At 40.9% G+C, this 25,905-nt stretch overlaps 1 protein-coding gene and 1 non-coding gene across 2 annotated transcripts in view; both read left to right on the top strand.

Annotated features, from left to right (window-relative positions):
* The window catches only part of REV3L (REV3 like, DNA directed polymerase zeta catalytic subunit), a 186,344-nt gene extending 171,466 nt beyond the window's left edge, over positions 1 to 14,878 (top strand). The window contains exons 28-32 of the mRNA XM_049771165.1: positions 2,845 to 2,982; positions 5,185 to 5,375; positions 7,358 to 7,604; positions 8,663 to 8,872; positions 13,773 to 14,878. Coding sequence (XP_049627122.1) covers positions 2,845 to 2,982; positions 5,185 to 5,375; positions 7,358 to 7,604; positions 8,663 to 8,872; positions 13,773 to 13,913 — 927 coding nt within the window. The 3' untranslated portion in view covers positions 13,914 to 14,878. The remainder of the gene's footprint in view (positions 1 to 2,844; positions 2,983 to 5,184; positions 5,376 to 7,357; positions 7,605 to 8,662; positions 8,873 to 13,772) is intronic.
* A 10,388-nt stretch (positions 14,879 to 25,266) lies between these two features.
* On the top strand, positions 25,267 to 25,480 carry LOC126008202 (small nucleolar RNA U3). Its single transcript, XR_007495555.1, has one exon. It is a non-coding gene; the product is annotated as a small nucleolar RNA U3 (small nucleolar RNA).
* The last annotated feature ends 425 nt before the right edge of the window (positions 25,481 to 25,905 follow it).

Below are 25,905 nucleotides of genomic sequence, written 5' to 3'. Positions count from 1 at the left end.
GAACCCACCTGGAGATCCGGAGGAATGGGGGAGAGGGGGGTCGGGTGACCCAGATCCGAGCCCCCCTACCCTAGGCTGGACCACGAGGCTGCTGGCACATGGGGGGGCCTGCCAGCTGCCCGTCCATGCCGGCTAAAAATCCTGCTCCGGGAAGGGAGAGAGACCCTCCCAAGCCCAGAGTTCAGGGATTTGCGCCCCACCCTAGGCCAGTGTCCCGGCCCGGCCTGGGAGTGGGGAAAACCCCGGGTGCCCCGTCAACTCCTCCCAGGAACCCACCTGGAGATCTGGAGGAATGGGGGAGAGGGGGGTCGGGTGACCCAGATCCGAGCCCCCCTACCCTAGGCTGGACCACGAGGCCGCTGGCACATGGGGGGGGCCTGCCAGCTGCCCGTCCATACCGGCTAAAAATCCTGCTCCGGGAAGCAGAGTGATCATTTCTATCATTGTCAGAGTGGTCTCTTCTCTGCCCTAATTGCACTCTTTATTTATAGCCAACTTCCTACCATGAACTGGTCCTGCTAATCCTTATCTCTATAGTCTCTGGATATTAATACCATGCCTTTTTGTTTGTTTTTTTGTTGTTTTGGGGCCACACCCCACAGTGCTCAGGGGTTACTTCTAGTTCTCTGGTCAGAAATCACTCCTGGCAGGCACAGGGGACCACATGGAATGCCAGGATTCGAACCACCGTTGGTCCTGGGTCCACCGCTTGGGCAAATGCCCAACCACTGTGCTATATCTCTCCAGCCCCACCATGCTTTTTTTTTATTATCCCACAAATGAGTGCAATCATTCTATATTTATCTCTCTCCCTCTGACTCATTTTACTCAACATAATATTCTCCATATCCATTCATGTATAAGAAAACTTCATGACTTCATTTTTCCTAACAGTTGCATAGTGTCCCATTGTGTAGATGTACCATAGTTTATTTATCTACTCATCTGCTCTCAGGCACTCGGGTGTATCCAAATTCTGGCTGTTGTAAATAGTGCTGCAGTGAACAGAGGAATGCAAATGGGCTTTTCTGCATTGTGTTTTTTGGGCCCCTATGGTATACTTCTCTGAGTGATATTTCTGGGTCCTATGGAAGCTGAGTAGCTAGTTTTTGTTTTTTTTAATTCATCTTGTTTTCTAAAAAGGCTAGACCAGATGACATTCACGCCATCAGTGAATGAGAATACCTTTTTCCTCACATCCAAGTGAATACTAGGTTGTCCTTATTCTTTTTGATGTGCCAGTCTCTGTGGTGTGAGATATTACCTCACTAGTTTTGATTTACATCTTCCTGATGATTAATGATGTAGAGCATTTTTCATGTGCCTTTTGGCCATCTGTATTTCTTCTATGAGGAATTGTCTGTTCATCTCTTCCCATTTGGAGTGGGGGTGATACTTTTTTCTTATTAAATTCTACCTGTGCCCTATATAACTTAGATATTAACTGTTTATCAGATGGGCATTAGATGAATAGTTTCTCCCATTCTATGGGTAATCTTTGTATCCTAGTCACCATTTCCTGTAAGAAACAGAAGCTTCTTAGTTTTTGTTGTTGTTGTTTTGTTTTTTCGTTTTTTTGAAGCTTCTTAGTTTAATATAGCCCCAGTTGTTTATCTTTGCTTCCACTTGCTTGGTCAGTGATACTTCTTTTGTCTGTTTTGGGGCCACACCCGGCTGCGTTCAGGGGTTCCTCCTGTCTCTGTACTCAGAAATGGCTCCTAGCAGACCATATGGGTTGCTAGGAATCAAACCCAGGTTCGTCCTAGGTCGTCTGCATGCAAGGCAAACACTCTTTTGCTGTGCTATCGCTCCGGCCCTGGTCAGTGGTATTTCATTCTTGAAGATCCCTATAATCTCAATGTCATGGAATGTTTTGCCTACATTTTTCCTCTCTGTACCTCTTATGGTTCAGTTCTGATATTATCAGGGTCCATTTGGTTGACTTCTGTGCACATCATTAAAGAGAAGACTGAGTTCACTTTTTTGCATGTTGTTAACCAGTTTTTCCAACACCAGGATAAAGAATTCTTGATTTGAAGTTCTTTTTATTCAGCACTAAAAATATTTTGCTGTTCCCATCTTGCTTGTAGAATTTCATCTGCTCTGAATCTAATGGCGTTCCCCTCTTGTTGCTTGTAGAATACTATTTCTTTGATCCTTGCTAATTTGTTTATTGTGCTTTGGTGTTTGTCTGATTGGTTTAATTTTGCTTTGATTTGTTGGAGCTTCTTAGATCATTTCATGTGCCTTTTTGGGGTTGAAAACATTTTCATCAATTTCTTCCACCATAAATTCTTCTCCTTTCCTTCTTTCTGGAATATCTGTGATGTGGAGATTTTCTCTTGCTGTTATCCAATAAGTTTTTATTTAAAAAAATTATTTGGAGGGGCTGGAGTGCAGCTAGTAGGACACTTGTCTAATTGTACACAACTGGCCTGGATTCAATCCCCAATATTCTATGTGGTCCCTTGAGCACCTTCAGGTGCTCATACATGATGCATGAATTTGTTGAGCCCTCAACCATATTTATAATCTTATTATAAATGACATTTATTAAAAAGAATTTTTAAAATATGACACAAAAATAAAATGTTGACCTGAAGGAATAATGCAGTGGCTGAGAGTGTAAGATTATATGTTAGTGCAAATCCCAGTGTTCATAAGCACCAATGGCAGCTCTACTGTGTGAAGCACCAATGGCAGCTTTACTGTGTGATTACAGTCTGGCAACCCTAACTGTGAACCCCACCACCACAAAAAGAAATTGTTCAATTAAAAAAAGTAAATGGGATAAGATGCTCATGATAGGGTAAAATATTGAATGAAATTTTATTTTAATTGCAGGTTTATTTGCCCTGTGTATTACAAACAAAAAAGAGATATGTGGGTTACATGTATGAAACATTGGATCAAAAAGATCCAGTATTCGATGCAAAAGGAATAGAAACAGTAAGAAGAGATTCCTGCCCTGCTGTTTCTAAGGTAAGATTTCTGTTTGATTGATTCCATGGGTCTCTCATACTGGTACTGGGGATCAAATCAGGATCAGTCACACATAAGGCAACCACCTTAACCCCTGTACACTTTCCTCTAAGTCCTCTAAGCTAGTTTTATCTCATTTTTTTCTTTTTTTTTTAACATTGACACTCTTTATTATGGATTTTTGTACCACTTTTTGATTTATAAATATTTTATTAAAATGCAATTTTAGTTTCTAAAGAATACAGGGGTTAAGGCTCATGTGACGGAAGCTTTGAAGTAATTGTCTTTTTCTCATCTTTAAAAATTAAGTCACTATATGGTCTTAACCATAGCACAGTGGGTAGGGTGTTTGCCTTGCACCCAGCTGACCTGGATTTGATCCCAGCATCCCATATGGTTCTTGTACTTGCCAGGAGGAATTTATGAGTACAGGGACAGGAGCAGGAGCCAGGTCTACCAGGCGTGACCAAAAAAACTTTAAAAAAAAAATGAGTCAAATCTCAAAGGACTAGTGATCGTGCTTTTTTCTCATAAAAGGCCCATATTCGATCCTTGTGCTACATGAGATCCAAGGTACAGAACTGAGCAACTCTTGGTACAGCCTTCCCCCCAAACAAATAAAAAACTAGCCAAATATATTCTTAAGTGTCCCTCTAGGTGGAAGAACTTGTGTGTGTGAAATTTTATATTTGTATCATTTAATTTCTTTTTTTTTTTTTTTTTTTTGGTTTTTGGGTCACACCCGGCAGCACTCTCCTGGCTCTATGCTCAGAAATCGCCCCTGGCAGGCACGGGGGACCAATCATTTAATTTCTAATGGAAATAATTTGGTTTTAATTCTTATTTTCTCTCTTCTTCCCAGCCAGTCTTTATCAGAATTGCTAAGAAGGGAGGAAAAATTTAATGCAAAAGTTAATTAAAAAAACCTTTTTTTTTGTTTGTTTTGTTTGTTTTTGTTTTGGGGCCACACCCAGTGACGCTCAGGGGTTACTCCTGGCTATGCGCTCAGAAGTCGCTCCTGGCTTGGGGGACCATATGGGACACCGGGGGATTGAACCGCGGTCCATCCTAGGCTAGCGCTGGCAAGGCAGATACGAATTGAATAAGAATTTATTGCCTATCACCCAAAATGATATCATGTTGTCATGACATCCCAAAGCTAAAGAACTGAAAAAAAAATTTTTTCATATAAAATAAATAACGTATTTTAAGATTAACAGATTTTGTCTAGTAATCAAAAAAATAAAAAGATTTTTATAGAACAGTATTAGCATATATTTTCTAAATTTCTCAACCATAACAATTTTTTGTGTTTTGCTATTTAATAATTTATTGTATAAGCCAGATAATAAAATATTCTTTTTTGCAGTGCTAGGGAACAAAATGAAGGCTTCACATATGTAAGATAAATGCTTACATATGTAAGCACTGAGCTACAACCTAAATTGGCTTTTTTATTATTTAAAGAAGACTTAAATGTTTTATATTACCACATGCAAATATTTCTCCCACATGTCATTCCATTATGATTTTCCCCAACCTGCATATTTCATTTTTAGAAATATCAAGGCCCACAGAGATGACACAAAAGGCAAGATCACATACCTTGCCAAGTTCAATCCTTGGAACCTCGTGTTCCTTCTGGGCACTAATGGGTATAATACTGATGGGCTCCTCTTCCACTAGACCTGGGTGCCAAACTTTCAGGAATATATAACCAGGCCAAGTATTTCTGAAAATAGTCATCAAGTTCCCTGAGCACTGCTTGGGTGGCCCCCTCACCCAAAATAACAAAATACATAATCTCCCAATTTTTTTTTTTTGATTTTTCGGCCACACCACTGATGCTCGGGTTACTCCTGGCTATGCACTCAGAAATCTTTCCTGGCTTCGGAGACCATAAGAGACTCCAGAGGATCGAACTGCAGTCCATCCTAGGCTAGCGCACGCAAGGCAGACGCCTTATCACATGCACCACCGCTCTAGCCCCTCCCAAATAATTTTAAATTTGTGATATCCAGTCATTATAAGTAATAGATTGTTAAAATATGCTATAGCAAATTGCCTAATGACATCATTGAGTGTTAAAAATATGATAGCATAAAATAGTATTTTGAAAGATGTATAATATTGTTTATTATATAATGTAGAAAAAGTAGTTTATAAATATACTATTTTATCTTTCTGTGCACTTTTTAAAAGATACTTGAGCGTTCATTAAAGCTGCTATTTGAAACAAGAGATATAAGTTTAATTAAGCAATATGTTCAACAACAATGTATGAAGCTCCTTGAAGGAAAGGCCAGCATACAAGATTTTATTTTTGCCAAGGAATACAGAGGAAGTTTCTCTTATAAACCTGGAGCTTGTGTGCCAGCCCTTGAACTTACAAGGTAATAACTGATACCCACAACAGCACATCTCTGAAATACTGAGCAAAATGTACCATATTTTCCAGCGTAGGTAGAAGACAACACCCTATTTTTCCTGATAAATATATAGGGTTTGGGCTATATTCGCCTTATATGGCTAACTATCTTTTAAAGCACACCAAATGGAAATTAAAAAACGTAAGAGAAAAAGAGTAGAACCCTCAAAGGGTAACAGTTAATGTTTAATAAAGCTAGACTTGAGTGCCAACAATCATTTTACATTTGTCATTTGTAGAGAGTGACTGTGATTTTTTTTAACTGTGATCTACATTGAGAACAGGAAGAGGGGCTCCTCCAAGAGCAGCTGGCTGTAGTGCAGTGATTAATAGACAGCTAGAGGGAGACTGAGTGATGACACCTGGCAGCTAGATGGGATACAGGAGTAAGAGAGGGGTGGATCACTGTCCCTGAAGCTGGAGTAAGTTTCAGCATGCTGTATACTGGTGTGTAAGACTACCCCAACTTTTAATTAGTTTTTCATGGGTTAAAAAGTCATTTTAAAGATGCAGAATGGTTTCACTTATCTATGGGTTTTAAGAAAAATGAAAGACATTTTTAACAGTATCTCAAAGACAAGAAAGATGAGGGCTGGTAGGTGCAGCTCATAACATGAAGCTCACCACATAGAGTTATGAGTGCAGTTAGAGAAATAACTACACTGAAAACTATCATAACAATATGAATCAATGAGGGAAGTAGAAAGCCTGTCTCGAGTACAGGTGTGGGTGAGTGGGGAAGGAGGGAGATCTGGGAAATTGGTGGTGGGAATGTTGCACTGGTGAAGGGGGCTGTTCTTTACATAACTGTAATCATACAACTATAATCATATTTGTAATCATGGTGTTTAAATAAAGATAATTTTTTTAAAAAAAAAAGTCATTTTATATGCCAGAAAATAAGGTAATCTGGGTTTCCACACAACTTGGAGTAGCTGAGACACCTGGTCCACAGGCACAGACACAAAGCTGTTTTTGTATCTATCCTCATGAACTTTCAACAGAGGTGACTTGGTAAACTTTGTAAGCTCTAGAGAAGGAACTCTTTCTGGGTTTCACCTTAAATCTAATATGAAACGTGGTTCATGTGTTTATCCTGCTTTTGTTCTGGGAATGGAAAGTCCTTTTCTTTCTCACAAACATCCCCAACATCCTGTTTCATTCCCCACGTATTGCCAGAAGTAATTCCTGAACAAAAAGCCTGAGCAAATATTTTTGGAGGGTGTCCCTGAAAAGGGAGAAAAATGCTGATCTGCCAGAGAACTTAGTATCATTTCAGAGTCATATCATCTAACCAGTGAAATTTCTCCCTTATGAGATTCCTCTTAAAGGACAGAAAACTTTTTAAGCTAGTTGATATTTGCCAATTCATTGTTTTCCAGGTAGCTGAAGATGATTTGTAGAGTGTTTTACAAGCATATCCACTTGGCACCAACTAAATGAAATAAATATACTTACCAAAAAAAGTTGTAATTCTGATTTGAGGCTACATCTAGTAGATTTTTTATTATTTCATTATTGTGTAATTCTTTTTTTTTTTAATGCATAATTTTTTTTTATTTAAACACCTTGATTACATACATGATTGTGTTTGGGTTTCAGTCATAAAAGGAACACCACCCATCACCAGTGCAACATTCCCATCACCCAAGTCCCAAATCTCCCTCCTCCCCACCCAACCCCCGCCTGTACCCTAAACAGGCTCTACATTTCCCTCATACATTCTCAATATTAGGACAGTTCAAAATGTAGTTATTTCTCTAACTAAACTCATCACTCTTTGTGGTGAGCTTCCTGAGGTGAGCTGGAACTTCCAGCTCTTTTCTCTTTTGTGTCTGAAAATTATTATTACAATATTGTGTAATTCTTGTAATTCTCAGTTTGTGGGAAAGTTCCATTTTGTGACAGGCTTTGAATGTATTTTTTTTTTAATTTGGATTCAAATAGGAAAATGCTTACTTATGACCGGCGATCTGAGCCTCGAGTTGGGGAGCGTGTACCATATGTTATTATTTATGGAACCCCCGGAGTACCACTTATCCAGTTGGTAAGACGCCCAGTAGAAGTTCTGCAGGACCCAGCTCTAAGACTGAATGCCACATACTATATCACCAAGCAAATTCTTCCACCCCTTGCAAGAATCTTTTCACTTATTGGTATAGATGTCTTCAACTGGTACCATGAATTACCAAGGGTAAGCTTACTATTACCTATGCTTTACTCTAGAGAAATTTTACCAAAAATTCCTGGTAAAAATAGATTCTATTTACATGCTATGAGAAGTAAAATAGATACTATTATCCTAAATTAGTAAAATCATAATCATTTTATTGATTTCCTAAAAGAAACTTCTAAATTTTATAAATGCCTTAATAGTTTCTATCAGACTGTCCAAGTATGGGACACTAAAATACATAGTTATTTTTTTACAGTTGCTTTATTAAATGTGAGCATGCATTAAGTATATCACATATGAATTTGTGTGTATCTGTATGTATAAAAATATGTGATATACAAGTTGTGAGAATATTAGAGCATGAACACGAAATTATCTGGGATCAAATCTAGGCATTGACACCTATAAGTCATCTGTTCTACAAATTGAACCACATCCCTAGCCACTGCCTTCTTTTCTTTTCTCGTCTTTTTTCTTCTTCCTCTTCCTTCTCTTCTTCCCCTTCTTCTTTTTCATGTTCTTCCTCCTCTTGCTCTTCCACTTCTTGCTCTTCCTCCTCCACCTCCTCTTTTTGGGGGGTAGTTGGCAGAGGGTGGTGGGCCACACCCAGTGACGCTCAAAGGTTACTCCTGGATATGCACTCAGAAATTGCTCCTGGCTTTGGAGGACCATATGGGACGCTGAAAATCAAACACAGGTCTATCCTGGGTTAGCCACGTGCAAGGCAAATGATCTACCACAACACTATTGCTCTGGTCCCTCAACCTGGATTCTTTAACTTCTAAGATCACTAATCTCCCTGTAGGATCTTATGTATCTGTGTATTTAAATCACAAAATGAATAACTGGACACTATTTTTCTGAAAGAAAATTGTATTTGGTGATATATAGACCCAAGCACTGTGAAAACAAGGGCTTTGTTCACTTCTATAATCCCATATCTGGAACAGTCCTTGACATACAGTTCTCTTCAATACTTTTTGGAATAAATGAAATTATCTTTAAATATATATAATTAATTAGCAGATCTGCTAGGGAACTGGCATATACTTACTTCTGGATTGATGCCTTTATAGATCCAAAAAACCACCACCTCCTGTCGAAGTGAGTCTGAAGGTCGGAAAGGCACTATTTCACATTATTTCACTACTTTACATTGTCCTGTGTGTGATGATCTGACTCAACATGGCATCTGTAGTAAATGTCGGAGCCAACCTCAGCATGTTACAGTCATCCTGAATCAAGAAATTCGAGAGCTGGAACGTAAGCAGGAGCAGCTTGTAAAGGTATATAAATTTTTATGAAATATTCAGAATCCTTACAAAATCTGATTCTTCAAGAAAATGCAGCCAACTAACTTTGAGTTATAGAAGTAATAGTACTTTCAGAAAGTAGACTGAGCATTTTACGGGAACCAAAATTAAATGAATAACTACCGAAGGGCTTATTAATTTTTGTTTTTATGATGTATTGTGTTTATTAGAACATAGAACCTGAACATCCATTGATCTAATTCTTTTGTAATGGTATTTTAAATAAAATGAAAGCACCGTTACGATTATTATACTCACTTTGCATTCTCATCTTCTTCAAATCTTTTTACCCCTTAGACTAGAAGGATAATACAGGAGTTAAGGCACTTGCCTTACACACAGCTAACTATAGTTTAAATTTCCAGCACTGCATATGTTTCCTTGAGCAAAGACATGGATCACTTCTAAACACAGAGTAAAGAATGGACTCTGAACACTGTAGTGTATGATTGGGGGGAAAAAAAAAGAATTAAAATATTCTAGTTGTGGAGGCTGGAAATCTCTACAGCAGGTTGGTTATTTGCCTTGCACCCTGCTGACCCAGGTTCAATCTCCAGCATTCCTTATGGTCCTGAGTCCACTAGGAGTGATCTCTGAGTATAGAGCCAAGAGAAAGCCCTGACACTGCCCTTTGTGGATCAAAAACTAAAAATAAAGTATTCTGGTTGCCCCAGAAAATTTCCAGTAAACGGGAGATTCTAAATTCTAGAGGTATATAGAGAACTTAGTGTTAACATTATTGGGTCTTACTTTATGCCAGAAATTATTTATCCAGGGTCAGTGCAATAGCACAGCAGCAAGGGCATTTGCCTTGCAAGCAGCTGACCTGGGTTCAATTTCAGGCATCTCATATGGTCTGAGCACCACCAGGAGTAATTTCTGAAAGCAGAGCCAAAAGTAACCTCTGAGTACCACCAGGTGTGACCCCAGAAGAAATAAAAAGGAAGTTATTCATAAAACATTAAAGTAAATGAACATTCTGAGGCTGAAGCAATAAATAGTACAGCAGTTTGGCACTTGCCTTGAATGTGACTGACCAGGTACAATCCCTGGTACTCCATATCACATCCTAAATACCTTCAGGAATAATTCCTGAGTACAGAGCCAAGAGAAAACCCCAGTATGATCAGTATGACTTTCCAGTATGACCCAAAAAAAATTTTGTAATAAAATAGATGAACATAGAGGTCTTAAGTAATTTGTCCCATATCATACTGCTAATAGTAGCCAAACTAAGATATAAATACAAAATTAGATAAAAAGCCGTATTGTTTCTTCTCCTCCTCCTCCTTCTTCTTCTTCTCCTTCTTCTCTTCCTTCTTCTCCTCTTCTGAACCTCCTCCTCCTTCTGCCTTTTTCCTTTCTTCCTTCTTCCTTCTTCTTTCTTCTTCTTCCTTCTTCCTCCTCCTCCTCCTCCTCCTCTTTTTTTTTTGGTGTGCACACACATTGGTGATCTAATAAAGGACCTTTTTGTTTCAAGGCCCACTTTAACACTGAGCTAAATTAGAGGAAGGGAAATTGGTTTGGAACCATACCCAGCTATGCTTAGGGTTTACTCCAGGCTCATGTAATTAGGGGACCACATATGATGCTAGAGATCAAACTGGGTCAGCTCTTTGCAAGGCAAGCACCTTAACCCTATATTATGTCTCTGGCCCTATTAAAGTGCTTTTTGAGGGTACGGGGACATAGCTTGTGGTGGTACTATTCCCAGATTACTCTAGGGGATGTGCTCTATCAGTGATGGAACCCGGGTACCTCCCAGATGCAAAGCATTCTCTCATCCCATTGAATCATTTCCTCATTCCAAAATTTTGGGAACTTCAAGTTGTTATTTAGGGCCATACCTATCAGTACACTGAAACTACTTTCTCCCAGTTCAATACTTGGGGGTCATTTCAAGTGGTGCTCAGATGATTGGCTATACAGTGCCAGGAATCAAACCCAGTCTTCCACATACAAAGCTTATGCTGCAGTCTTCAAAGTATCTCCCTAGTTCTTAATGTGTTTGTAAACCAAGCAAATGATTTAGGAGCCAAGGAGATGCTCAGGAAGGATGCATGCAAGAAGCCCAAGTTAAGTCCCCAATACTACATAGACCCCTTAGCATCGCCTTGTGTGACCACCGTCAAAAATTGAGAAATCATGGGGCCGGAGAAATAGCATGGAGATAAAGCATTCACCTTTCTTTTTTTTTTTTTTTTTTTTTTTTTTTTGTGGGAGGCCACACCGGCGGTACTCAGGGGTTACTCCTGGCTATCTTCTCAGAAATCGCTCCTGGCAGGCACGGGGGACCATATGGATACCGGGATTCGAACCAACCACCTTAGGTCCTGGGTCGGCTGCTTGCAAGGCAAACGCCGCTGTCATCTCTCCGACCCCAAGCATTCACCTTTCATGCAGAAGGTTGGTGGTTCGAATCCCAGCATCCCATATGGTCCCCTGAGCACTGCCGGGTGTGACTCAAAAAAAAATTTTTTTGAGAAACCAGAGCTGTAGTACAGACTATAAAGCATATGCCTTATACACAGCTAAAGTAGGTTCAATCCCCAGCATCTCATATGATGCCAGATGTCAACAGGAGTGACAGAGCCAGGAGTCAGCCCTGAACACCATCAGGTGTGGGGGCCCCTTTAATAAATAAAAACTGAGGCAGTATGATTTCATGGAAATTTAAGTATACAGTGAAAACATGGTTTCTAGGCCAGTCTTTAATATTGGCTACATCCCTTGATCTTGGAATCTAGATAGTGATCCCAGTGTTCTTCCATAAGTTTCATCAAACTCTGACATGATCAGTTCTCTTATACATTATTACCTAGCAACCCATCTACTCTCAAGCCTGATGTAACTCAGCTCTAGTATATAAAGACTAGGCTTTGCTCCTCTACTTGAGGTAAAGCAGCTTTTGTATCAACAAAGTATCATCTCACAGCCCCTTTATCTTATGAGTACTTAGCTTCTGTATTGGTGAATGCAATGTGTTAATCAGATTTCATTAAGGATGACAGGCTCTAAAGTTTTAAATGTGGACCATATAGGCAGCCCCATGGGCTTAGTACATTCCTTGTATGAGGAGGCCTGTGTTGATACCCCAATATTGTTGGGAGCAACCTCCAAGCAAAAGGCTAGGAATAGGGGCCGGAGAGATAGCATAGAGGTAGGGTGTTTGCCTTGCATGCAGAAGGACAGTGGTTCGAATTCCGGCATCCCATATGATTCCCTGAGCTTGCCAGGAGCAGTTTCTGAGCATAGAGCCAGGAGTGACCCCTGAGCGCTGCCGGGTGTGACCCAAAAACAAACAAAAAGGCTGGGAATAAATCCCCAGTACAGCCAGGTGAGACCCAAAAATAAAAGCAGACATTTTGAATGTAAACTGAATTGAGTTTTAATGCCCAGCATTTAAATCACCAGTAAAAGATCTTGAAACTAAACACTGTGTTAAATTTAGTGAGACAAGTAATTCCATCCTGACATAATTATCAGACAGGTGCAGAAAGTACATAAATATCACTTTCCTAGAACCTGTATACAAATGCATAACCTAGAGCTGTGATACAGGACTTCTATATTTGGGAACAGATTTGACTCTGCAGAGATCTACTTAGTAGTAATCTCTACGTCAGTTGCATGTTAGTCTTCAGAGAGCACACTGCAGTATGTGTTTCTCAGCAGCCAGCTATGGCACTATCATGGTATTAAATACAGCAACTATAGAGTTCACCCAGTGTTGTTTGGAGAGGACTATATTGTGGTATTGGACACTGAACAGGAGTGAGTCACATGCAAGACAATTGCCTTAACAATATTTCTCCAACCCCTAGTATTTCTTTTTTCAATTTGGGAGAGAGGGCTTGGAGTCACTCCTGGTGGTACTGGAGGGGATGCCGGTGATTTAACTTAGGTCTGTTGCATGCAAGGCAAGCACCCTACCTGGTGTACTATCACACTGACCCAATGCTGCTTCCCTTTACATGCCTTTGATTTGTTGTTTCCTTTAAATTAGATGTTGTATGTCCATATCATTTGAGGAACTTTAAAAGTCAGGCTATTCCAGTCTTTCATGCTTTTACAGGAGAAACACGCCAGGTATTGCTCAGGGCTTACACAGGGCCCTGTACTCAAGGATCTCTCCTTGTGAGGCTTGGGGGACCATATGGGATAGTGGGAGTTAAATCCAGATCAGTTGCAGGCCAGGCAAAAACACCACCTGCTGTACTATCTTTCCAGCTCCCTATTAATATTTTTTTGAGTTAGTGGATTTCCAGTTTAGGGTTGAGAATCACTGGTTTTGGTTTTGGGCCACATCTGACAATGCTCAGGGGTTACTCCTGACAAGCTCAGGGGACCGTATGGGGTGCCAAGGATTGAACCCGGTGTGGCTGCATGCAAAGCCCTTCTTGTGGTACTATCACTCTGACCCTGAGTTTGAGAACCACATTTATATCATTTTCATTTTTTCATTCTGGTACTTTCTCTTCCAAACAATTGCATAAAAGATTTTAATGGTTGACTATAAAATGATAAGCTCAGTAATCTGAAAAAATAGTGTTTAGAGCTCATTTAAGAGAGATCTTTGGTAATTGGGTTGCTCATTATATCTTATATATATCTTATATATGTCTTATTATATATAATATATCTTATATCAATAGGAGTGTTCTGTAAAGTTGATCTCAGGAGTGAAATGAGTTCTAGGGAATTTTAGTACTCTATATTTTATGAAATAATATCCTTTGGAAATGTCTCAACAGCCAGGTAAGCTAGGCTTTCAAGAGATGAAAATTTTCTATGTGTTATATAAAATTAGAGATTTTTCACATGTATCTATGAGCTTTCCTCATGTTTTATATCTTACATTTTTTACTTTCAGATATGCAAGAACTGTACAGGTTGCTTTGATCGACATGTCCCATGTGTTTCTCTGAACTGCCCAGTACTTTTCAAGCTCTCTCGAGTAAATAGAGAATTATCTAAGGCACCATATCTTCGGCAATTACTAGACCAGTTTTAAATTATCAGTGTCACAGAATTCCAGGTGCTACTTCTTTCAGTGTTTACCACACTAAACTGTCGTGAATGGTGCTTTTTCAACCTCCATCAGTCATGTATGTTCACTGTGTTATCCGAAGACCATGAACACTTTTATGCTAACTAAAAATTGTACTTGATCTGATTGAATTAGCTCACTTCTTACAATGTACAAATTCCTTGTCCTTTCACCTTTTTAAAGTTGTTTTATAACGCAGGTGTTGAATTTGCTCCAGTACTTGTAGCATCATGTAAATCCATTTGAGTAGCTCATGTTTACTTCCCTGTGGAAGGAGCACTGAAAACCTCTTACTAAATATCTGTGTGTTTTTCTTGGACTGTCTGTATCAAGATGTGTTACCTAGAGATATCCATTCACTTTATAATTTTAACTGCAAAATATTTTGTAAATACACTTTTTTACTTTTCAAACAGCTGAGTAATATAATGTGCAATGAATTTTATACAAATAATTTTTCCAAGTTGTTTGGTATATTTCCTCTAGGTTTTGCTTGACTCAGAGTAGAGTTGTTATTTTGATCAAACTGTGCAAATAGTAACTGTGTAGCATTTTGAGACATTATTTTCTAAAACCCTGTCTTGCTTTAGCTATTAATGGGGCATTGTGAGGAACTGTGCAAAGACATTTTTGTTATAAACCTGTGGGCCTGTTGCAATACTTTAAAAATAAAAAATTTTATTCCATTTTGCTTGTTTTGTATAGACATTTCTATTGCTTCTAAATATGCTTAAAATATTTTTCTTTCTGTATTGTACAGTTAATCTTATTTGCCATCATCTTGAACACAAAATGCATATTTAGAATATTTGTATAACTATAAAATAAAGGAGGAGTTATGTGGTCAGTGCATTGTTTTCTAAACTGGAAATAATTTTGTTTTAAAATAATGGAAACCATATTAAAATTGAATAAAATATGAAACATAATATTTGATTTTTATCTTGCCATAAACTGTATTTCCATCTTTTTTAGATAACCTTCTATGTTGGTTTTCTCTAAATTTTAGTAATTACATTAAATTGGTGCTATCCTAGTTGATGTTAAAATTTTGTTGCCAGGGGCCTGAGTATCTTGTGCTTGATAGCACAGAGGGAAGGTTTATGCCCCATTCACGTGCCCAAACCTGGATTCAACTCCTGGCATTGCATATGGTTCCTCGAACCTGTCAGGCGTAATTTCTGAGCACTAAGCTAGGAGTAACCCGAGTGCCACTGGGTGTGGCCCAAAAAAACAAAAATTTTTCGTTACTAAAAAATGAGGATAAACACATGGCAGTGGCCAAATAGATAGTACAGGGTAAAGGCAGCAAAAGTTGTCTTATTAAGAATGATTTTAGTACTTACTAGTACATCTTCTGTTTATTTTTATTTTGTATAGTTCTCTTAAAGCCAGAGCTTTCCAGAAAGATGTTCCTTCCATCAGAGACATTTAATTTTTTGCATATATTTTTGTTCTTTGGTTTTTGGGCCACTCATAGCAGTGCTCAGGGGATTGCATGGGGGACTAGGAATTGAACCCTAGTTAGTCACATGCAAGGCAGGTGCCTTCCGTGCTGTACTGTTATTCCACTCCCCAACAGAGGCGTTTGTGACAATATCAAGCTACAGGCCAAGGCTCAAACTCTTTTTTTGTTTTGGGGCCACACCCAGAGGTTTACTCCTGAATCTGCACTCAAAAATCACTCCTGGCAGGCTTGGGGGAGCATATGTGTGCAGGAGGATCAAACCTGGGTCAACTATTCAACCCTGTCCACTAACACCCTCTATTCACTGTGATATTACTCCAGCCCCTGAGGCTCAAACTATTTTCACATGCAATCCCTTTTTTCCTGAGAAATTTTTATGCAGCTCAGGTATGTAAATTGTGTATATGAAACAAATGCTGATATTTAGGAAAAAATTTATTTTAAATGACCCTCTGTATTCATAAAAAGGCAGAAATGGCCATGGTTTTCCCAGAGACCATACAAAAGGCAAAGATACATGAGGAGCCCTACCCAGGACACAGCTGAAAGCTTAGGTTACTGAAAAAGATAGATGGAGACAGCTAAATAAGGTCACATATAGTGTTACTACTGTTGGGTAAAATAAGAAAGAGCGTGCTCATTTTCAACTCTCAGCTTCTTATTTTTTTTTTCCTCTTTCTTTTCTTTCGTTATGTGCTACGCCATGTTTCTTATTTCAAGACCACGGCGTGTTTTTTGTTTGTGTTTGTTTTTTGTTTGTTTTGTTTTGTTTTGTTTTTTATCTGTTTTTTTGTGGTGCTTATCGTTATAGCTGGAGTCCTCACTGGATATTTGACACTTCTTTTGGTACTGGTGGAGTGTTTCAACTTCTTTTTCTCCTTCATTTCCCAAATCGATGATGAGAACCTCTAGAAGGATTCTGCCCATTTTCGGGGTATTAAACTCTTACCCCAGTTTATTTATTTTCTCTTTTTCAGGCAAAACCACGCAACTTGAACTAGCTACCCCTGCCCCTACTTAGAGGGGGAAATAAAGGAGGCATCAAGACCAAACTGATGCAAGACTACTAAGTAGTTGGTTAGAGACAGAGGGGACCACATATTCTAGCCGCCCTGGGGGTGAGGGAAGAGGAAATGGGAGGTAAGACAAAAACGGAGGTGTAGGGAGGACAATTTGGGGATGGGAATCCCCCCTGATTTTATGTAAATATGTACCTAAAATATTATTGTCAACAATATGTAAGCCACTATGATCAAAATAAAAATTATATTAAAAAAAAAGATTTACCCTTTAAGAAAAATCTTTTCTGGAAGGCCCTTGAAAAGGGCTCAAAGAAAGCCTGGGTCCTCTGAGCCCACGGGGAGTGGCCAAAAGAAGGGGAAAAATGAGTATCTTAAGAGAAGTTGAAGATGGTAATTCGTCAAAATGTTATATGCCATATCCATAATACCTACCTAATGTGAAAATAAAATATAATTCAAAATTTGGAAATCCAATAAAACTTTTATATATAATCACAATATAAAAATCTAAAAATAAGGGCCAGAGTGGTGGTGCAAACTGTAAGGTACATCTGCCTTGTGCACGCTAGCCTAGGACAGACTGCAGTTGGATCTCCTGGCATCCCATATGGTCCCCCAAGCCAGGAGCAATTTTTTTGTTTTGTTTTGTTTTTGGGTCACACCCGGCAGCGCTCAGGGGTTACTCCTGGCTCTATGCTCAGAAATCGCTCCTGCAGGCTCAGGGGACCATATGGGATGCCGGGACTCGAACCAATGACCTACTGCTTGAAAGGCAAACGCCTTACCTCCATGCTATCTCTCCGGCCCCACCAGGAGCAATTTCTGAGAGCACATAGCCAGGAGGTAACCCCTGAGCGTCACCGGGTATGGCCGGAAAACCAAAAAAAACAAAATCTAAAAATGTTCTTATTTCTGAAGTAAATAGGTCAAAACTTTTCTTAAACACCAATGTTTTACATCATATTTTATCCAAAAACAGATTTTTATATTTTGCCAAATCATATAGTGTAAAGGTTTTTTTGGGTGGTGTGGACCCACTGGGTGTGAACCCAATGGTACTTGGGTTACTCCTGGCTGCACTCAGAAATCACTCCTGGCAGGTTTGGGGTCCATATGGGGTTCCGAGGATTGAACCTGGGTCCGTCCCAGGCCAACTGCATGCAAGGCAAATGCCTTAATGCTGTGCTATTGCTCCAGACCCAGCATAAAATTTTAAATACCATGTAACAAATCTATAAACTCACCTCTTCAGTCACCCCAGATCAAAACTGATTAATAAAAACCTGTCTAGATGGAAAACTACAAGATCCAGATTTGGTTTCCTTTGGGACAGGATTTTATTTTTTTAATAATTTATTTGAATACTGTATTTATAAAAATGTTGGATTTGTCATAGAACGTATACCCCCCCTTCACCAATACAACTTTCCTGTCACCTATGTCCCCATTTCTCTCCTCCTCCACCCCCTACCTGATGTCGGGACAAACATTCTGTTTCTCTCACTATCATTGTCATGGTAGTTTCCAGTGCAGTGATTTCTCTTAATTGCGCTCACCACTTTGTGGAAAGCTTCATTCATATCATGGGCTGATCCTTCTGGCCCTCATCTCTATTGTCTCGGTATTGTTACCGTATTGTCTTTTATTTGTCTTATATCCCATAGATGAGTGAGACTATTCTATGTCTATCCCTCTCCTTTTGATTCATTTCACTCAGTAACAGTTTCCATATCCATCCATGTATAGGAAAATTTCATGACTTTTTTCCTAGTAGCTATGTAGTAGTCCATTGTGTAAATGTACTACAGTTTCTTTTAGCCCTTCATCTACCGATGGGCACCTGGGTTGTTTCCAGATTCTGGCTATTTTAAGTAGTGCTGTGATAAACATAGGGATGGATGCAGGGGCATTTTTGTATTGTGTTTTTGTGTTCCTAGGGTATATCCCTAGGAGTAGCATTTCAATTTCATGGAGAGTTTTGCCTATGTTTTCTTCTGGTTTCAGGTTCAAGGACCATGTTTCCTTTGGGTCTGGCATGTGCCTAGTGAGGACATTGGAACTTTCAGGTTGGGAATCCATGAGGAGACAGACGGTCCGTGGTCCTTGTTACTCCTAAGCCAGAGAAGCTACTTAGCTCTCCATAAAGTGAAACATTGAAAGAATCTTTACTCCATTTCCTGTTTTCAGGTGTGTTATAATTGTTTAGTATAAAAGAGAATAAACAGAAAACTAGGAGTCAGCAAAACTTAGTATATTGTAGCTGGTTTGATTTATAGTTGCAGCTTAGTTCAGGAGGGAGAGCTGGGATAAGCCGGGTGCGCTGTAGTCTCCATCCCTTGCAGGAAAGCACTCCACTCAGGCACTAATATATGCCCCTGCCCATGATGCACAACTGTGCAGGGAACTGGCAGAGGCTGCTAAAGCTAGTGAACGTTGCCCAGACTAGTAGGGTAAGGAGACCAACAGTGAATGGGGTTTGGGAATGTGGGGTTGGAATTTGTTAAATACCAAATGTGTACATGTCTCTTCCCCCAGGCCTGGTCCCTCCATAATGCAAGGGAATTAATTTGTCATGTGGGTTTCGTGTTTTCTATCAGAACCACTATCAGTAACCCCTCCGGAGCATCAGCCACGCTAGGTATATTCCCCTCACCTGCTGCACCAGCTCCTCATGGTGGGCCGGCCTCACCTGGGACCAATGGCTCAGGACCTGTCCCTTCCCTGCCCAGCTTGACTTACTCTGTCCTTTTTCTGTCCTTGCTGTCAAGTGGCTCTTAACCTGCCTTCTTGGGTATTTGAGAACTCAATGCCAGGGTTCACAAGAGGTGAGTCTTAGTTTGCTGGGACAGTGTACAAGTTACTGGCTATTAGAGCTAGGTTTGAGTGTGGCCAGGTTTTGAGGGTGCCATGGGATTTCTGTGTTTGCTCCTAAAGTGTCTTATTCTGCAGGTAGAACCCTCTCAACAAGGATTTCCTTAAAGAACTTAGTTGCTTCATGCACCCCACAGAATCGTTTCATTGAGCCTCATTGCCTGGATATATATTTGCTAGGTTTTGATTTTTTTGTTTGTTTTTGTTTTGGGGCCACACCCAGTGGTGCTCAGGGGCTACTCCTGGCTCTGCACTCAAATCATTCCTGGCAGGCATGGGGACCATATGAGATGCTGGGATTCGAACCAACATTGGTTCTAGGTTGGCCTCTTGGCCCTACCACTGTTCTATCTCTCCGGCCCCCTAGGTTTTTCATTTGGTGTGCTTTTCAGTTACTCCTGGCTTTGTGTTCCGTAGACCATGTTGTGCCAGGGAAAGAACTCGGACTCTTGTATGCAAAGCCTGCATTTAGTCAATTGAGCCTCTTCCCTGGACCTTCTGGACACAATCTGAAGTAAAAACTAAGTGGGGAATGCCCTGGCCCACCTCAAACACAGCCCACACCCTGCTAATACCTTGAATTTCCCATCATCTTAACATCTGAGCAGCAAATGGAAATGTGGGATCATTTTCCACTCCAGTCTCTTTCCTGAGGCCCATTTTGGGGAATATTTCTGTCCATTGGTTCAAGGTGCCTAATTTGAGGGACTTTTCGGCATGCTATCAAGATGCCTTATTAGGGGACATTACTACCTCCTGGATCAAGGTGGCTCTTGGCTGTCCTTTCTGTCCCCCTCCCTGGTCAAAGGGCCTCATATGTGGAACATTTGTGCCCATGACAAGCCATCCTAGATTGGGGGACATTTCTGTCCCCTGACAAAAGTACTGAGTTTGGGGGTCATTTTCTACCCCCTGATTAAAGGTGCTGAGTTTTGACAGATATTTTGTAACCCAACCCATGTTGATTTGGGGGGATGTTTTTGCCTAGTTAAGTGCACATTTCTATTTCCTAGTTCAAGTGGTGTATCTGGGGGGCATTTCTGCCCCCCTAGTTCAAGTGTATCATAGTGGGAGACATTTCTGCCCCTCAGTGAATATCTTGCTTGGCTGACTATTCATCTCCTGATCAAGGTGCAAGTTGGGTTGTCCCCAAATCCAGATACTGACATTGGGAGACATTACTGTCTCCCAGATTAAATGCTCAGTTCTGCCCCCTGATTCAAGTGTCCAGTTTGGGGGATACTTTCTGTCCTCTTGATTTAAGGTGCTAAGTTTGGGGGACATCAATGTCCCCCATAGATGCCACCATTAGGGGACATTACTATCCCCAGATAAAGATACACCTTTTAGGAGAACATTTTGTCCCTGTGTTTTAAATGCTGATTTTAGGGGGACATTGTTGTCCCCTAATCTAGATATCACCATTGGGGGACATTGCTGTCCCCCAGACAAAATGCTCAATTGGAGAGATATTTCTGCTCCCTAGCTCAAGTGTTCAGTTTGGAGAACACTGTTACTCAATTTAAGGTGTTGAGTTTGGGGAAATTCTCCCTGATTAAGAGCTAATGCTGGAGGACATTACTGTCCCCTAGAGAAAGATGAGCTGTTCAGGAGAACTTTTTGTCCCTGTGGTTGAAATTCTGAGTTAAGTGAACATCATTGTCCCCTGATCCAGTTGCCACCATTGGGGGACATTATTATCCCCCAGATAAAATGCCAAGTTGGGAATTGTCCCATGGCTCAAGTGCCATATCTGGGGAACATTACTGCCCCCGTGATTCAAGTGTCTGTTTAGGGGATATTTTATGACCCCTGTTTAAGGTGCTAAGTTTGGAGGAAATTGTCCCCCGATCCAGATGATGACTTTGAGGGACATTATTCCCCCAGATAAAGATGCCATGTTCTGGAGATTTTTTTGTTCCCGTGATGGAAATGCTAAGTTAGGGGGACATTGTTCTCCCCCAATCCAGATGCCAACATTGATGGACATTAAAGATGCCCCGTTTGGAAGACCTTGTGTCCTTGTGGTTGAGATGCTACATCTGAGGGACATCCTGCCGATTTGGAGGGATAATTTTGTCCTCTAGGACTGTTCATGTCTTTAGAGAATACTAGATGTTCACAATGCCTGAGCTACTATGGGCTGTATGGTTTCTGTCTCTCCCCCGAACACATTTCATTGGGGTACACATATTCCTTATAAAAGAAACCTGCTCAGATCCTTTATGTTTGTGGGAAACAGCTCCTTCAGGCTTTCTTGTCCCCATCATGTTATTCTCCCCATCTTTCCTATTATCTATCCTGCCAAATTATTCCCTTAATACCAAATGTGGCAGGAGTTGGGGGATGTCCTGGTTATTTTTAGATCTCACTAATTTCCAGTGACCTTAACCCCCCTGTTCAATTTAAATTTGCAGGATATTTTAAAAAAATATTTTAGTTTCTTCTAGTGTTGAGGGGCACATTGTGACTTGTATGCAAGAAGGAAATGAAGTCCAATGATATATGGGTTCTCTGGTTAGCCCAGGATGCTATGCACATTGGTTTTGGTGGTTCCCATAGAGCAAAAAATGTCCCTTCTTCAATCAGAATGGAGAAAGAGGGGAGAAGGAGGAGGAAAAAGAGGAAGGTGGGTGAATGAGAAGATGGGGAGCAGGAGGGCAGGAAGGACAGGAGTTGCATTAGATTGAGATAAAACAGGAACATCAGGGCCAGAGAGATAGCATGGAGGTAGGGTGTTTGCCTTGCATGCAGAAGGATGGTGGTTTGAATCCTGGCATCCCATATGGTCCCCTAAGCCTGCCAGGAGCAGTTTGTGATTGTAGAGCCAGGAGAGACCCCTGAGTGTTCCATGGTTCAGGGCCAGGGAATTACCCTGGGCTTCATTCTGCTTTCTGACCCTGGGGTTTGTGGGCTCCGGCTGCACGCAGAACCCTGATAGTTGATGCAATTTCAAGGTTTTTTCCTCTGGCTCTGAACACAGTTCTGCTTCAACTTACACACCTATTGCATCTGTGTGTAAGAAGAAGGGTGTGGTGTGCTTGTGGTGGTGCCCTCCGGGAAGCCATCCCTCCTGGTCCCTCAAGGGTGTCAGGCTTACTGAGGCCTTGTTGCTCTCCAGTCTCCAGGAACTCAAAGATTGCTGTTTTTTCTCTGACTCCACAGTCTCTGTCACCTCTTGCATCTTTATCTCCTCTTCCACCTTCTCTGCCTTGTCCACGCTGATTGTTTCTGACACCTCCATCTCTACCGCTTCTACCTCCTCCGCTCCTTCAACTTCTATTGATGTGGGGGAGCATCAGGGTCTCAGACAACCAAGAGAGGTGGAAGGGGCCCGGGACAGGGTCTTTTTGGCACCACTTTTCTTGGTAGCCCTGTCTACTAACTCTCCAAGGTGGCTTCTCACTCCTGGGACCATCCACTCACACTCCTCTGAGTTCAGCTGCACATTTTTCAGCTGAGCCTGCAGCCCCTCATTCTTCAACATCAATTTTGTGATGAGTTTCTAAAAGTTAAGGAAGAGGTGAGGAGGCAGAGAGGGTGAGAGGGGGCAGGTCCGATGCAGTCTTGCCAGGAGCCTGCAGACCCTCTCTGTCCAGCAACTTCCTCAGGTCCAACAGGATTTTTCCACATCTACCTTGTCTTGATAATTTTCCAGATTCAGCCTGTCCAGAAGCTGATTCTGCCTTAGAACTTGCTGGTTTAACTGCTCCTTTTCCAAGGCTACCTGCTGGTAGGCAGCCCAGTGTTGCTGGAAAATGGCCACATATTGCTGCACGTGGCCATGGTACTGGTCCCACTGATGCCACAGAAATTCTGCATCTTGTCCTATGGAAATAATGCTGGGAGTAAAGTCAGGCAACAAGTCCAGATTCAGCCAAGAGATAAAGAGTGGTATAGCTGGATTATATGAGAGCTCAATTTCCAGGTTTTGGAGAAATCTCCATATCACTTCCCATAAAGGTTGGACTAGACAGCATTCTCGCCAGCAGTGGATAAGAGCTCCTTTCTTTCCACATCCCCGCCAACACTGCTTGTTCTCATTCACAAATCTCACTTTTAAGGATGCTATTAGTTAAGATATATCCAACTACTACATTAAATAAGTGTTCATTTTTACTAGCTTTTGGATTTAAGGCTTTCATTTAATATTGTTAGCATTCTTTTGGGGGAGGGTTCACACCCAGCAATGCTCAGGAGTTACTCCTGGCTCTGCACTCAGAAAATTATTCCTTATAGGCTCTGGGAACCATATGGAATGCTGCAGATTGAACCCTGGTTGGCTGTGTACAAGGCAAAGGCCCTACCGCTTTGCTATCACTCTGGTCCCCCCAGCATTCTTTTATTGGAGGTTTCTTTGGGGGGGGGGCCACACCCAATGCCACTAAACATGAGAACCTGGAAGAAATGGGTAAATTCTTGGACTCATAACCTTGCACGGTTGAGTGAGGAGGATGTAGCATATCTAAATCACCATTGATATCAGACCTGATACAATACGGTATAGAACAATATGTGGGTAAAACACTCCATGACATTGAAACTGCACCCTCCAAACAAGTGGGAGCAGAGATAGACAGATGGGAATATATGAAGCTCAGAAGCTTTAGCACCTCAAAGGAAATGGTGCCCAGGATACAAGAGCTACCCACTAAGAGGGAGAAACTATTCACTTAATACCCATCAGATAAGAGCTAATATCCAAAATGTACAGAACTTTACAAGAAGAAAACATCTAAACCCATCAAAAAATAGGGAGAAGAAATGAACAGACACTTCGATAAAGAAGAAATACAAATGGCCAGAAGGTACATGAAAAATGCTCCACATCACTAATCATCAGGGAGGTGCAAATCAAAACAACTATGAGGTACCATCTCACGCCACAAAGGATAAGAACAAGCAGTGCTGGTGGGGATGTGAAGAGAAAGGAACTCTTATCCACTGTGGTGGGAATGCTGTCTAGTCCAACCTTTATGGCAAGGGTCGGTCTCAAACTCGCAGCCCGCGGGCTGTTTCCAGCCCTCCGTACAACATTTTGTGGCCCTGACCTAGAGGAATCTTTTTTTGTTTTGTTTTGTTTTAGTTGTTTGGGTCACACCCCCAATGTTCAAGGCATACTACTGACTTTGTACTAAGGATCACCCTGACTTTGCCTCCTGCGGCCCGCAGGTAAATTGAGTTTGAGACCCCTGCTTTATGGGAAGTCATATGAAGAGTCCTCCAAAAACTGGAAATAGAGCTCCCATACAATCAAGCTATACCACTCCTAGGGATATACCCTAGGAACACAAAAATACAATACAAAAATCCCTTCCTCACACCTATATTCATTGCAGCGCTATTTACAATAGCCAGACTCTGGAAACAACCAAGATGCCCTCCAACAGATGAATGGCTAAAGAAATTGTGGTACATATACACAATGGAATATTATGCAGCCATCAGGAGAGATGAAGTCATGAAATTTTCCTGCACATGGAATCTATTATGCTGAGTGAAATAAGTCAGAGGGAGATAGATGCAGAATAGTCTCACTCATCTATGGGTTTTAAGAAAAATAAAAGACATTCTTGCAATAATTTTCAGAGACAAAAGAGGAGAGCTGGAAGTTCCAGCTCACTACATGAAGCTCACCACAAAGAAGTGGTAAGTGCAGTTAGAGAAATAACTATATTGAGAACTATCATAACAATGAATGAATGAGGGAAGTAGAAAGCCTGTCTAGAGCACAGGCAAGGGTGGGGTGGGGAGGAAGGAGATTTGGGACATTGGTGATGGGAATGTTGCACTGGTGAATGGGGGGTGTTTTTTACATGACTGAAACCCAACCACAATCATGTTTGTAATCAAGGTGTTTAAATAAAGATTAATTTTAAAACTTAATAAAAAAAAAAGTAAAAAAAAAAAAAAGATCCTGGTATCTGTATAGATCCTATGTCAAAATCAGGGTGACAAGAGTATTCTTTCAGGGATCATTTCTATAGTATGTGACTAGAGCAGTTTCTCTGATCGTGTAGAGCACCCGAAGCCATGAGGAGGAGCCAGAGCGTCCTCTCCTGAGCATGAAGCCTGCTCTAGGTGTCGCTTCTGCAGCTGCCTTTTGCCATTGATGGTCATTCTCCCTTTCCTCTGGAAAGGATAGAGGGAGAGGATGCAGTCTGAGTGGTAAAAAAATAAAAATCAGGGTGACACAAAGTGTCTTCTGTTTTCATCTCACCATTATGTGGCAATGCAGAAAACTGTGCCCTGAAAGCAGGTTGTTGCTGTTACTAGGTTGTTAGGGTTCATATGAGCCCGCTCTGGAGCAAGTCGATTCTAGGGCAGCATTAGGGCCTTCCCTGGTAGAAGTCTAATTCCTGGTGCTGATGTAGGAAATCATGCTGCTTCCATAGATGGGGTCCAAGGTTCAGGGGTGAACGGTCAATATCCGATCTGAAGCCTAAGCCAAGTCACTATGACAAGTGTTTGGGATGTAGGGCCCCACTGCAATATAAAATTCATGTATTCCTATCTCTGTTAGATAAGAGCTTGTTTGCACATGTAAGATTTCCCCATTTTAAAGTGCCTATGCAAAAAAGGAACAATGCCAAGT

Source organism: Suncus etruscus, chromosome 4 (genome assembly GCF_024139225.1).
Source record: "Suncus etruscus isolate mSunEtr1 chromosome 4, mSunEtr1.pri.cur, whole genome shotgun sequence".
NCBI classification, from domain to species: domain Eukaryota; kingdom Metazoa; phylum Chordata; class Mammalia; order Eulipotyphla; family Soricidae; genus Suncus; species Suncus etruscus.
The sequence above is the reverse complement of the archived record's forward strand: the minus strand, read 5'-3'. Positions and strand labels throughout refer to the sequence as shown.